The 12,347-nt window shown below is 52.2% G+C and overlaps 7 protein-coding genes across 7 annotated transcripts; 3 read left to right on the top strand and 4 right to left on the bottom strand.

Moving 5' to 3' along the window:
• Positions 1 to 215: 215 nt before the first annotated feature.
• On the bottom strand, positions 216 to 1,432 carry BU26DRAFT_203068 (uncharacterized protein). Its single transcript, XM_033820563.1, has 4 exons — positions 1,273 to 1,432; positions 932 to 1,222; positions 382 to 882; positions 216 to 314 (listed from the first exon to the last, which is right to left on the bottom strand). Exons 1-3 carry the CDS (start codon positions 1,393 to 1,395, stop codon positions 397 to 399), a joined length of 900 nt encoding a protein of 299 aa, XP_033675606.1. The 5' UTR covers positions 1,396 to 1,432; the 3' UTR covers positions 216 to 314; positions 382 to 396.
• Positions 1,433 to 1,578: 146 nt separating this feature from the next.
• Positions 1,579 to 2,070, top strand: BU26DRAFT_203044 (uncharacterized protein). The gene has a single exon (XM_033820562.1). It carries the CDS (start codon positions 1,674 to 1,676, stop codon positions 1,965 to 1,967), a length of 294 nt encoding a protein of 97 aa, XP_033675605.1. The 5' UTR covers positions 1,579 to 1,673; the 3' UTR covers positions 1,968 to 2,070.
• Positions 2,071 to 2,254: 184 nt separating this feature from the next.
• Positions 2,255 to 4,087, top strand: BU26DRAFT_512067 (uncharacterized protein; the record flags this gene model as incomplete). Its single annotated transcript, XM_033827351.1, has 1 exon — positions 2,255 to 4,087. The coding sequence occupies one exon, from the start codon at positions 2,255 to 2,257 to the stop codon at positions 4,085 to 4,087; it is 1,833 nt and encodes a 610-aa protein (XP_033675604.1).
• An 892-nt stretch (positions 4,088 to 4,979) lies between these two features.
• Positions 4,980 to 6,777, bottom strand: BU26DRAFT_512066 (uncharacterized protein; the record flags this gene model as incomplete). Its single annotated transcript, XM_033827350.1, has 5 exons — positions 4,980 to 5,124; positions 5,207 to 5,371; positions 5,738 to 5,752; positions 5,928 to 6,724; positions 6,760 to 6,777. 5 exons carry the CDS (start codon positions 6,775 to 6,777, stop codon positions 4,980 to 4,982), a joined length of 1,140 nt encoding a protein of 379 aa, XP_033675603.1.
• A 267-nt stretch (positions 6,778 to 7,044) lies between these two features.
• On the top strand, positions 7,045 to 8,961 carry BU26DRAFT_203022 (uncharacterized protein). The gene is made up of 2 exons (XM_033820561.1): positions 7,045 to 7,446; positions 7,512 to 8,961. Exons 1-2 carry the CDS (start codon positions 7,176 to 7,178, stop codon positions 8,816 to 8,818), a joined length of 1,578 nt encoding a protein of 525 aa, XP_033675602.1. The 5' UTR covers positions 7,045 to 7,175; the 3' UTR covers positions 8,819 to 8,961.
• Positions 8,962 to 9,533: 572 nt separating this feature from the next.
• Positions 9,534 to 10,553, bottom strand: BU26DRAFT_611470 (uncharacterized protein). Its single transcript, XM_033836065.1, has 4 exons — positions 10,346 to 10,553; positions 10,119 to 10,292; positions 9,868 to 10,063; positions 9,534 to 9,810 (listed from the first exon to the last, which is right to left on the bottom strand). Exons 1-4 carry the CDS (start codon positions 10,479 to 10,481, stop codon positions 9,663 to 9,665), a joined length of 654 nt encoding a protein of 217 aa, XP_033675601.1. The 5' UTR covers positions 10,482 to 10,553; the 3' UTR covers positions 9,534 to 9,662.
• Positions 10,554 to 11,457: 904 nt separating this feature from the next.
• BU26DRAFT_525830 (uncharacterized protein) lies at positions 11,458 to 12,133 on the bottom strand. Its single transcript, XM_033830599.1, has 2 exons — positions 12,054 to 12,133; positions 11,458 to 12,005 (listed from the first exon to the last, which is right to left on the bottom strand). The coding sequence occupies exon 2, from the start codon at positions 11,988 to 11,990 to the stop codon at positions 11,496 to 11,498; it is 495 nt and encodes a 164-aa protein (XP_033675600.1). The 5' UTR covers positions 11,991 to 12,005; positions 12,054 to 12,133; the 3' UTR covers positions 11,458 to 11,495.
• Positions 12,134 to 12,347: the final 214 nt, after the last annotated feature.

Genomic DNA, 12,347 nt, shown 5'->3' with positions numbered 1-12,347 from the left:
CAAACGGATTCGTGGGGCTCGGTGTAGCGGTCTGGGATAGCGGCACACGACCCTTCCCGGAGCATTGGCCAGCGAACAGACAGCGCCAGAATTTTAGTCATAGATACCTCCGAAGAGCACGAGCTGGTTTCAAACAGTTAGTGTGCTGAGTGCCAATTCCTAGGACCTACCTGTGGATCATGTAATTCTGGGAAGGCGAGAAGTGCAATCAAACGAGAGGCTACACTTATGCTTCGAGAACACGTTGAATTCTTAACGCCAAATATTGGAGCTGAACGGTCGAATGATTCAAAGAAAATGGTATTGCGGGTGTTCTACACAGTGCTACAGCTCGTTAGATCTTTCTACAGCCTGAGCTACAGCCGGGGGAATACAACCTACTCATATATACAGGTCTCATAGAGCACCATCTTTTCTCAGCATCTCGGGACCTGTGGGCGGTTCGCTGGTGAGCGAGGTCAAGCCGCTAGCCGGCTCGCAGCTCTTCCTTCCGCTCAGAGGGCCTGGTGTTGGCACCTTGACACCGCTAGCCTCATATGCGCGTCCCTGCTCGTTGATTTCATTTCCGCTTTTAACGTTGCGGTCCTCGCCAGTGATGGCGCCTTTGCCAGCTTCGCCAGCAAGGCCGGTCTCTCCTGGCTTTGCGCCAGTGGCCTCCGCAGCGTGTTGAAGAGCCTTGAGAAGCGACACAGTGGTATCGTATGTGAGGTCTTCGTAGTAGTCATCGTTGATCTGCACCATGGGTGCATTCGCGCAGGCGCCGAGGCATTCTACTTCGGTAAATGTGAAAAGGCCGTCTTTGGTTGTCTGACCGTGGTGGATGCCGAGAAAATCCTCACAGGCCTTCATTACCGCATCACTGTCGCGCAACATGCACGGTGTCTACAGCGTATTAATAGGCGCCTCCTTCCTAATAGGCAATCCCACTCACCGTTGTGCAGACCTGGACGTGGAATCGGCCCACCGGGTTCCGATTGTACATGGTGTAGAAGGTCGCCACCTCGTAGACGCGCATTGGAGGCATCTCCAGTATCCGAGCCACCTCGTTCATGACGCTGATGCTTGTGAAACCGTGCTGTCGCTGCCCAAGGTCGAGAAGCGGCATCACAGCCGCCTTCTTGTACTGTGAGGGGTATCGAGCGAGGATCTCCTGGATGAGCTGCTCATTCTGCGGCGTGAATTTGAACGGTATCGACGGATTATTCTCTGGCGTATTCCGGTGCTACACTTTCCATCAGCGGTGTAATTGGGGGTAAGGGCGGAGATACCCACCACCATGAGGGAGTCGCTTCGCGAGGGCGCTGTGACGCTAAAGGCCCGCCATTGAGTCCTTTGGAGCTGTCGCAAGGCCCGAGGGCCGCTCCGGAACACAAACGGGGTCAGCTTGGAGGCCATTGCGGGTGTAGCTGCGGGTGGTGGTGATGGCGTCGTTCGAGGATGTCCACGATGGAGCTGTCGGAGAAGCTTCGGCAAAGCGGCCAATCAGCGTGAGCGGTCATGTAAGCAGCTTTTCTCCTCTCCAAGCGCCTACTCTCTTATGACCTCGCACCTATAAGAAGGCCCTCCTGGCTACTCCATCTGTTTAATATCCGCCTAAAATAAAACCCCGCTATCTCTCTTCACAAATACTCAGAGTACTTCTATCTGCAATCACCGCGTGATCTTCCACGCTCATGACCTATTCTGCCGCGCTCTTGGCTCTGTCGAACGGGCGATTCACACAATCATTCGTTAGCCATGTTCCTATGCGAATACGGACACAGTGTCCAAGGCGGGTATATCGAATCGGAGGTGGATGTTTGCACGCCGTGGCCGTTTCTCCACTGATCACGAGCATACAGAAGGCCAGTGCCATGATCGACCAAAGTCATCACGCATACGCATCACCGTTTGTCTCGTTTTGCTACGTCGAATTACTAGTGCATTCTTCAAGGGCTCGTGCGACCGTCTCTGCTTCACATACCTAGTCCCCTTCACTTACGTTGGGAAGACCGACACTTATACCAACCTAGCCTCGCCGCTTTTCCCGTCTTCACCCTTCGTCTATCTTTTACAATTAAGAGTGTCTCGCACTCTTGTGCCAGCAAACCTTCTCCGCGCTAAACCGCGGCTTCACGGCGTTCCAGTCACTACCCGCACAGTTAGAGTATAAGTGCCGGCTTCCCCAGCAGCCATGGACGTTCCAAATCTCTCTATCAACACTGCTATTTTCTATATTTGCGAAAGCCCTGAGGCGTCTCCCGAACCTCCCGATATGTGCAAATTTACCTATACTTGGTACGAATGCGGCCATAAGATTAACGACGATATTGACATGCGCGAATGCTGGAGACCCAAGGAAGGTCTGACTTTGCATTGCAACGTAGATGATCCAGAGGTCAGGCGCAAGAGTTGTACTATTGCGAGCCGGCACCAGAATGGCATTTGCCCAAATTGTCTTAAATCTGAGCAAACTCTCATAGAAGAAGAGGCATTGCAGAAGGATATGGAAAGGGCCAGGCTACTGGATGCAGAAGAGCAGAGGAGAAAAAGGGAGGCTCACGAGGCTCATCTAGCAAAGGTGCAGGAAGAATCCCTCGAGGAGTGGAGGCGGATGAAGGAGAGGGAGAAGAGCGAAACGGAGCGTGCGATGAAGGAGAGCGCAGAGCAAGTCCAACGCCAGTTGGCGGCACAAGAAGCGTCGATTCTCAGCAGCGTTATGGAGGCTTCGCGGGCAGAATTCTTCGAAAGTCAAAAGAGCGAGTTTGGGGATGTGGTGGAAGACGACAGCATGCAGATGGAAGCCATTCTCCGCAAGTCTAGAATGGATTGGCATCACCCGAAATGGGGCCCTGCCGCTGGCGAAGCCAAAGATCGACATTCGCATTCCCATCCGCATGCTCAGGGTCCGGGGTTCGGCAATACCATGGATGAGCTGCAGAGGAAGATGGAATCACAGTTCAGCATGGCGAAAGAACATCGACATGTCGAAGAGACGCACCAGCACACACAATCTCCATCGTCGCTTGCTTCTAGATCTTTCTACGCTGAGGCTTCCTTCCACGCACAGTCCAAGTCCTTCCATTCATATGCCGAAAGCTCATCCTCTGCGGCTATACCAACGCCTTCGCTTGATCCACCACCACCACCACCACCTCTTCCCCCGACGTCAACGTATTCCAGGACGTCGAGACATACGGCGCGCTCAGAAACCTCCGCTCGCGAGAGCACCGCTGCAAGCACATCCGCTGCTGCTCCTTTTCCTCCTCCGCCTCCACCACCACCACCGCTTCCTCCAGCATCTATGCATTCCAGAACCGCAACCCGCTCCGAGCACTCAAGAACATCAATTCATAAGCACACTGAAGCAAGCTCATCCACCACTACTGCTGCTATTGCTCCTCCTCCACCGCCACCGCCACCACCACCTCCTCCCCCAGGGTCTATGCATTCCCGAGATTCATCCCACTCTCTTCACCTCGAGGCCGCAATCCACGCACGCGCCATAAGAGCTTCGGCTACCGCTCCTCCTACTCCACCACCTCGGTCCCCTGCGCCGGCTTACCCGCCTGTCGACTACTCGCAACCACCCAAGGACCAAAACTACGGTCGCTTCAAGATTGGTCCCCGTTCCCAGCCCATTCACCCATCCCAAGAAATCCCCGACACCCCAGGGACCCCCACAAGTCCGGATGTTCCGCGAGCCCCAGCTCCTACCGTCCGCCTCGCCGGCCCCATGACCCCGACCTCTCCACCGCCGGCAGGCTTCCAAATGCAGTCTGGTGACCACCAGAGTCGATTACGCTCCATAGTCGGTTCCAAGCGCGCAGCACCAAAGCCGCCACCCAAAAAGGAAGAAGCGTCCAACGAGCTCGAGGCGATTTGGAGTCGGCGAGGTATTCAAAGGGAGGAGGAGGATGACAATTGCTCTGTGACGCCATCGCAGTCTGCTTCTCAGGTGCCGACTCGGGCACCGTCGCAGGTGAGCGGTGGAGGTGGCGATGAAGCGGACGAGGAAGAAGAAGATTCTCATGATCCGGCGAGCTTGCGCGCGAGACGCCTGGCTGCTCTAGATAGAAAGCGGAGGGGTGGATGGGGAGAGCGATAGCCACCGAAACCACCACCGATATGAGTATGTCATTGTATGGATCGGGCATCTGACCACGTGCTGTGTGTATGAACTTATTTCATAAATGGTGCATAAAGTGCATCATAACCATCATTGTCAGAATCGAAATTGTCCAACAAGGACATGTTTACAGTGTAAGCCTCACTTCCCTATCCAACCGCTCGCCTTAGTCATATATCAGACCTCTCCTTGTTCTATATCCTTAAGCAGGCTAATGAAAGGCTCGTCGTTCTGCAGCCCACCTTTAACATTTTCCATAACTTCCTCGAGAAATTTCTCGCCCGACTCATTGCCCTCGTCGCACACCATTCTCCTGTAGTCGTCCGCTTTAGTCGTGAATTCCTTCTGCATGTCCTGCAAATTCGTAATCTCTTCAACCACACGCCTCTGAAGCTTCTGCCAATCCTCGCTATGTCTTGAATCCGTACACGCCTTCATTTGGTGATCAGTTCCGCACTTGTATCCGGCTCCGATTACTTCAAGAAACAGTCCATACACGCGAACCACTTCTCCCCAATAGACGCTCTCGTAATCTCTCTCTTCTAGTTCCATCTTCCCGGGACATTTCACTTCGGCAAAGTCGATGAGGACGAGGTCAGGCAACGGGGCGTGTTGCTTTCTAGGATACTCGACGAGGATGTTAGAGAGCGTTGCATCGCTGTGTACAAGCGCGCACGTATCTTGAAGGAAGTCGAAGATGTCCACGAGCTGGGTTAAGAAGTGGTGCGCCAGCGTGTCCGACACTGGCTGCTCAAAAGCTTGCGCGTACTGGCGGAGGTCCCTGAGCATCAAGCCGCTCATAACGGCGCCCATGCTGTAGGAGATGCAGTCGAATTCCTTTGTCTTGTACGCCTTTATTAGCGGAACGAAGTTATGCACTAGGCTGGGCTTGTGGCGGTCGGCGGTCTGCAGCAGCCGCTGGATCTCGTTCATCGTGTTGATTTCGACCGTCATTAGGTTTCTCGCTAGTGCGGTCCTGTGAGACGACTTCACCGCGATGACTTTCTGGCGGAGAGCTTTAAAATCCGGTTTCTTTCCTGTTTTCTCGATTTCTTCTTTGGCTTGCGCGACGTCTCGCCGGGTGAGGCAGTACCATACATCGCATAGCTGCCTCCGCCGGCACGGCAGATGGTGACTACGTCTTGGTTTAAGCGTTCGCGGACTTCGTCACTGGTTCTGTGGTAATTCATCTTCGACGCAGGGGCTAAAGTAGAGTCTTTGAATAGTGTGAATGCCTTCACAAGTCGATGATCCAGGGGGTTTCTAATGAGGAAGTATGGAGTTTTGAAATGAAGAGAACAATAGTGAGGTGCATTCGTCGGCGGAATTTATATTATAGGTTCGAGAGTCGTCGTCCTGGATTGGTCGCCGTTTGAGGTTGAGTCTATCTCTCTTGAAACAGTACGCAGTCACATTCTCTTGGATACTCTAAATCATTACACCCGCAAACTCGAACGTTGCCGTATGAGAGTTTACGAAGGATCGATCTTAAATCTCTCCTCGCTGCACAAGCTGTCCGGGACTACTGCTAAGCAGTACGATACGAAAAAGAAGAATGGATCAATGTCATAAACTAATAGCAGACAGGGCAATCGCAGCATTTGGTATCCCACAGTGTGACCGACTCACTTCAGAAATGAAAGGCTATGACACAAATACAATGATTAAATGAAGTCATATGGAATGCATGATAAAAGAATAAGAGGTCACGGAAGCTTAGAACTGCGTGAGTGAGCCAGATGTTGGTAAGAAATCGGCGTGTTCTAAACGCCAATACATTGGTAGAATGTCTTCCCCAGGTAATGGTTCAGTTACCTACAGAATAGAAATAGCCTGACTGACACCCCTAACCATCTGGAATTGCCCAAATCCCGTATAGTTGACACCAATGAGGAGGTCCACCCGCTTCACACAAGCAATCGGATCTCTCAGACCGTCACTCCGGGCGTCCTGTAGTATCCCGACGATGTTCGTGAACCCATCCAAGCCCTCATTTTCGCTCTTTAGTACGCCTAGGAGCCGCAACCACGCAGGGTCATGCTCCTTTTTTCCTTGATCAGGCGGAGGTTGGTCCTGGGAAGGGTTGCATACCCGTCCAGCCCGCATGCATTTGAGCATGATCTCTCGGAAGTTGCTGATCGTTTTGAATTGCATACAAGTCGAGTTTTGCATGCATCCATCTGCGAAGTTGACTATGACGGCGTCTGGTAGCCACTCGTGCCCCTTTCCGGGGAAGCGGAGCATAATGTCGGTTTCATTCAGAAAAGGGAGGGACACTTTGCATTTGCCCAAGAGGATGGAAATGGCCGAATGGAGTTGAAGAAAGAAGTGGTAGATCAAGTGCGAGGGGATGGGGGTCTTCCGTCTCGCTGCTGATCCGAGGAGCTCGTAAAGATATACATCGTTGGGAAAGGCTTCCAGGGTGTACCAATGAGGATTGCGTCCATCTGAGAGAAGTTGAATAATGCTCACGTGTGACTCATGGGAGAGTCCACGCTTGACGTGCTTGAGCTTCTCAATCTCCGCCACGAGTTGTGTACCGCGGTAGTGCCCGGGGCGCGAAAGCTTGGGTCTCGCAAAATGATCTGCTCGGCGAAGCTTGACGTGGTGAAGATCCTGCTAGCCGTATGCGGCTAGCGCAGGCCCATTACCGAAGTCTTGGATGACATCACCCCGGCCCGTACCTGCAGCTTCCGACCTTCCGGCTCGAGCAATCCATATGAAACCGGGAAACACGACAATCCTCCTGCGAGTGATCACCTTCGCGTTTCCTTTACCTTCCACAGCCTCCCCATATTCTTCCATTTTCTTCGTCCTTGCTCACTCCCTTCTTCTTTGGCGTTAACGGGTCGCAAGCCCTTCCCTCAATCAACGGGAGTCGCGTGGTCCCGGCGCGGCACAGCTCCTATACAAAGACCTGTAAGCGCCACTCCGCCTCTAACTATGGCTCTGGCTATGCGTACGCTGATCGAGGTGGCCGAACATTATCCTCTGAAGTCCCCTAGAGAGTCTAGCCGTCGTTTGCCTGCTAAGGAAAGCGCTGTACTGACCCTTGACGACAGATACCATGCACACCAATACCGCAAGCCACGCGCTGCTGCTCGGCGCAACCCTCCAGCTCGCAAACGCGATCGCGCTTCCAGATCCTACACCAGTGCCCGCGAAAGTCGAAGCTCGAGCGCCCCTTGTTACCCCCGCAGCGATCCGGTTCGAAGGCGACCGCAGTTATGTGCTCGACAAGAGGAACATTCTCTCGGACATCCTGAGCGGTGTCGACGGCATTGCTCAGTCGTGGGGAAGTGTGCTTGGAACAGATCTGCCCAGCTTTTTCACGGATGGTAAGTCTCGGCTTGGGCATTGTACCGTTTGTGCAAAACGTCGAGCATACGCTGACGAAGCTTAGGCATACCCGCGTGGTGGCAGGACTTGCCCACTGGCAGTCAAGTAATGTCCAGCCTCGGTATAAACGATGACGACCTCGATGCGAGGCCCACTGAGGTGCTTAATATTCCTCCGTACGCCAACTGGACTGACCAAGGCTGGAACGTCCGGTTCCATGGCAATGTCTACAAAGTGCCTAACATCTCCGAGTCGAAGCTGAACGACCTCGCAAATGTGTTCCTCATCGATACTGATATCGAAGATCTGCCGCCCGATCAGCAAGCACAGGCCCGGAATCTGACCCAATCTATCTTCATCGTCCAACAGGGTCACGAGAATGTCTCATTCTACTTGGAGCCGGCGCCGATGCAGGGTGCTGATGGCGAGCCAGGCGGAGGCAACGCGATCACCCCGCCTGGAGGATCGCAGAATATCACATTCCCCTACGAAACAACGGTTGAGGGGGATTTCGACGCGTTTGTACCCATCAAGAACGTTTCTGGTGGCGGCTTGCTCGCTGGCAACGAGACGAACAATGTCCAGCGACTCAATGTTTACACGGACGGTACGCTTACTGGGAACGCTACTGCCTTCCTAGTTCCGCCTCAGGGGATAACGTTCATATCGGATATCGATGATATCTTGAGGGTAACCAAGATCTATAATCCAAAGGAAGGCCTCCTGAACTCCTTTGCTCGTCCTTTCACCCCCTGGATGAACATGCCGGACATTTATGCTAACTGGTCACGGACCTTGCCAAACGACACCCATTTTCATTATCTGACCACCACCCCCGAGCAGGGTACCCGACTCTACATGGACTTTATCTACAAGACGTACCCGGGAGGCTCTTTCGATACACGGCCTCTCAATTTCTCCGACGTCCCCAACACCCTGTCCATTCGGCAATATCTTCTCACGAAGATTTTCCAGACCTTCCCCACACGAAAGTTTGTCCTCGTAGCTGATACCTCCAATTCCGACGTCATGAAGGATTACCCGCAATTAGCACACGACTACCCGAACCAAGTCCAGTGCATCTTCCTCCGTAACACCTCAGCGACCGATCCAGAGGACTTCTTCCCTTACGATACCTCTGGCTTCAAGGGATTGAACAACCGAAGCTACATGTTCTTCCATGTTCCGGACGATCTCCAAGGCCTTGACATTGTCAACGGTCAATGCTTGAACCAATCGATTCCGCAGAACGTCACTTTCAGTCGCCAGGATGAGGTACTGGGCATCCATGGCGCTGGAGGGAAGTTGACGGGAAGCGCGACCTTGAGCTTCGTTGTGGCACTGGCAGCTGCTATCCTAGTAGTCCTATAAGGCGATGCTTGTTGGAGGCCTTCGGAAGTGGAATTTCAGATACTACGTAGATTCTCTTATCTACGGTTACGCTAATGTCTGCGCTTAGTGGGCCTAAGTTCAGTTGAGGTGGATGGACACATCACTGGTGGCGAAATAATGATGCTAGATGGCATGATGAGCGCATGGTTCGACCGTTTTAGCGGCATGGCACGTTTGGATTTCTGGGTTTGGATACGTCTTTCATTCTTGTGTATACTTCTTTCCTCGTGCATTATTTCTTAACCGCTTAGGTCTTGGGCAGAGTATGAATGCGTGGAAAAGTTACAAAACGCTTCAAGGCATGAAAATACCTTTGCAGGATCTTTTCCGAGGTTGGTGCTACGTCCGTCCCCCCATTGTGTCGCTCTTATATATACCATCCGGCATCACTTCGCAGAGAACATACGGCGGGAGGCTAAGGAAAAACGGGCAGCGAAGTTTCACCGTGTAAAGTCCTCCAGCCCGGCCTATATGCGATCCGCCATCTTAGAGTAGGGGCCTCGGTCCTTCAGAACAGACATGCAAGAATAGACGCCCTAAGTCATATACGGGGACGTGCTTAAGGTACGCCTCCCGTTCTTAACTTCCTATCCCCTCACTAGCAACGTCACCACCATTCCATCAAGTCATAGGATTCACTTAGAGACGAGGCAAACGGTGCAACGTTAACTCGAAGAATACCTAACCATGAGTCCTGATTGAATGAAGAACAGTTGTAAGATCATAACTAAGGCTCAGCACTACCTTCATAACACAGGTTCTCAAATAGTGCATAATTATAAGAATGCCTTAAGGCAGCACGAGTTCAGCAGGGAAATTCTTCTCATACGGATTCCGGCAGACTGTCAGGCTGACTATCACTCCAGATCTTATCGCCGACCCACTCCTCTGTGTTGTCCAGACTGACGGTCTGTGAGTACAGTCCAGGATCATATTTGACCACGCACGAAGTACTATCGATTTCGGCAAGCCTTTGACTGAGTCAGTATACAGTGCATGAAAACGGCGGTCGGAAAGGGAAAGCTCACATGTAAGCCTCATCGATTTCTTGCTGCAGCCAGACCTTATAGTAGTTCTTCGGCGTGAAGCGTGCAGTGCCATGCGTAGGCGTCGGAGTCGGCTGCCGGTAGATGGGCTTGTAGATTCCGCCGGCAGTCGCGCAGGTGATCACAGCATAGACCTCGTCGAAGTTATTGCGGAAGCGGAATTGGCCGGGTTTGACACCTAGACATTACCTTAGGCACGACATTCCTCAAGCTTTGGAGAAGACGGCACTCACCCTTCGGGTCTGTGACTTGGCGCGTCCCGTACTCCGTGAGAGTGAAAAGCTGCTGCTCGTGGATGGCGATGGCGGCATCGGAGCGTACGACAGGGGCACCGGCTTCGAAGGGGTCGGTGGTAACGTAGATTTGGTACTCCTCCGTCCAGGTGAAGACATTCTCCATCAGTGGTCCTATACTCGGATTAGTGGATGCTTGCATCGGATTTCTGGACGGAGGAACTTACTTCTGCACTGGAAGACGACGTTGTAGTCTTCACCGACCTTTTTGGCGATGCAGAGCGTGTACGGCTCGGTTTTGTTGTTGTATGAGGGGAGGAGGCTCTCCTCAATGTAGACAGTGAGGCGATACTTGGTCGCCATGTTGTTTTCTTCGAACCAAAGCTTGAGAATTCACTGAATGAATAGGATGATGGGACTATGCGGGGTCTAATGGTGGGCTCATGAGAGACGACGAAGTGTCCGGTGAGGATATATCTGTCCCTTGGACGGAGCTCCGCGGACGCACCCAATAGGTCGGATGACACTGTTCTTCGACTTCACGTTAAGAAACGTAAGATAATGGGAGAAGCAGTGGGTTGATGGACTGATGCGGCGAATTGGACGGTCATCTCCTGTACGGTCTTTTCACCTCTAGCTTGATATAGTGGATCTCGGATTCTCCACTCCACGAAGTGATCCGTATTTGCGCAAAAAAAAAAAAAAAGTGGTGATACCTGATGCCACGCTTTTGGTGCTACGCTGAGGGGTTCATTGGCAGTCTTAGTAGTTCTCTAGTAATCGTTCCCTTCTCTTGAGTGAGACTTAGTAGATGTATTTCCAAATTGAAGTATACAAATTACGCTAGGCTCATTTATCATGCATGCCAGCAGCAACAAGTGTAGATGATTGCTTAAATTGGCAGCACCGCTTTGCTTTAGGCCGTATCCTGATTCCTACAATAACCCAATATGCTCCAAGGGCTCTCGGGGATGCCGGCTGACCAGTCGAGCTCCAGCAGCTCAACGAACACGAGTTCGTCGGTCACTAGAGCAGTCAGATCATCCGTCGCTGAGGCGGTCATTGACCTGGCAAATAAGTGGACTTAATACTTCAATTGCAGAACGCGGCTGAACAATTGGGTGCCAGTCCCTTGCATACAAGCAGAAGACCGGTCTGGAAGTAGCCTGCGCGTGACCATTCATGCACCACCACTACATTGGATTTATCGCACCTCATGTGATAGAGAAAGCATCCCATGGTTTTCTACCACATTTTTTTGATGTTGGTGCCACTACAGTGCCGGTTTCCCGTCGCGACATTGGCAAAAAAGGCCACACATCTGATTTGCTACAGCTTCGCTTCATCACGGTGCAGCGTGTAGAGTTTGCCAAATTACTAGTCTTCAGAATCTTCAACCTCCCCCAAAGCGAGCCTATCCACTTGTCCACTCAAAGATTTCCCTTGCTCAACCTCGAAACATAAAGGCTGAATCTCTTCCGCCTTTACATCCATTGGCTTCTCATTCAACTTCGCCCAAATCCCCTCCTGGCTCGCCGGCTCCATAATCCGTTGGACTTGCCCAGCTGTCGCGCTGAAGAAGAAGAAACCATCAGGCGTGGTCCCGGGTATAACAACAGTTCCTTGTCCATTTCGTGCCATGAGGTTCCCTTTGAGTAGGAATGTATCGTCTTCGAGTTCGCTCACTAGAAGAGGACATGGTTGGTCGATTCCGTATGCCACTCGGAGTGTATGCGATAGCGAGCCAGGCCTTTTTATATCCCACATTGATTTGGACTGGAGTGAATCCCCTTTCGAGGTCCAATATTTGGGGTCGTCTACAGCTTTGCGGGGAGACGATGTAGGCTGTTCTGTGGCTGGCGATTCCGACATGTCTGGTGCGATAGACTGACAGGATTAGGACTCGCTAGTTTATTAGATGTAAGCGAAGCAAACCTATATGTATATTTCTCTGCGTCGAATCTGAAAGCGCGATCAAGATAACACCTCAAGTAGAGGACACGAAGAGACTCTCCAGAAGGTAAGAGCTTCACGATGCGAGCATATCATAATGGGTTCGGGGTGGTAGATCCTAGTCCATCAGCATGTGGACAATTTATTGAAGGTCTCGTGAGTGCGCAGCATTGCAGCGAGCGGATGTCGAAACCAGGCTGTCGGATGATGCTGCATGCAAGCGATATGCATGCAGTCATGTATTGAAGCGATTCGCTGGCTTCCCATCACCTCACC

Source organism: Trematosphaeria pertusa (genome assembly GCF_010094035.1).
Source record: "Trematosphaeria pertusa strain CBS 122368 unplaced genomic scaffold BU26scaffold_28, whole genome shotgun sequence".
In the NCBI taxonomy this organism is placed as follows: Eukaryota; Fungi; Ascomycota; class Dothideomycetes; order Pleosporales; family Trematosphaeriaceae; genus Trematosphaeria; species Trematosphaeria pertusa.
The sequence above is the reverse complement of the archived record's forward strand: the minus strand, read 5'-3'. Positions and strand labels throughout refer to the sequence as shown.

Excerpts from the sequence above, each read along its gene's own strand:
- BU26DRAFT_203068 (XM_033820563.1), bottom strand. The coding sequence starts at position 1,395 with ATGGCCTCCAAGCTGACCCCGTTTGTGTTCCGGAGCGGCCCTCGGGCC. Across the intron at positions 1,223-1,272 it reads GAAGCGACTCCCTCATGGTG|CACCGGAATACGCCAGAGAA; the intron begins GTGGGTATCTCC and ends TGGAAAGTGTAG. Across the intron at positions 883-931 it reads ACGTCCAGGTCTGCACAACG|ACACCGTGCATGTTGCGCGA; the intron begins GTGAGTGGGATT and ends AATACGCTGTAG.
- BU26DRAFT_203044 (XM_033820562.1), top strand. The coding sequence starts at position 1,674 with ATGACCTATTCTGCCGCGCTCTTGGCTCTGTCGAACGGGCGATTCACA.
- BU26DRAFT_203022 (XM_033820561.1), top strand. The coding sequence starts at position 7,176 with ATGCACACCAATACCGCAAGCCACGCGCTGCTGCTCGGCGCAACCCTC. Across the intron at positions 7,447-7,511 it reads GCCCAGCTTTTTCACGGATG|GCATACCCGCGTGGTGGCAG; the intron begins GTAAGTCTCGGC and ends GACGAAGCTTAG.
- BU26DRAFT_611470 (XM_033836065.1), bottom strand. The coding sequence starts at position 10,481 with ATGGCGACCAAGTATCGCCTCACTGTCTACATTGAGGAGAGCCTCCTC. Across the intron at positions 10,064-10,118 it reads CCAAGTCACAGACCCGAAGG|GTGTCAAACCCGGCCAATTC; the intron begins GTGAGTGCCGTC and ends GGTAATGTCTAG. Across the intron at positions 9,811-9,867 it reads GAAATCGATGAGGCTTACAT|GCTTGCCGAAATCGATAGTA; the intron begins GTGAGCTTTCCC and ends ACTCAGTCAAAG.
- BU26DRAFT_525830 (XM_033830599.1), bottom strand. The coding sequence starts at position 11,990 with ATGTCGGAATCGCCAGCCACAGAACAGCCTACATCGTCTCCCCGCAAA.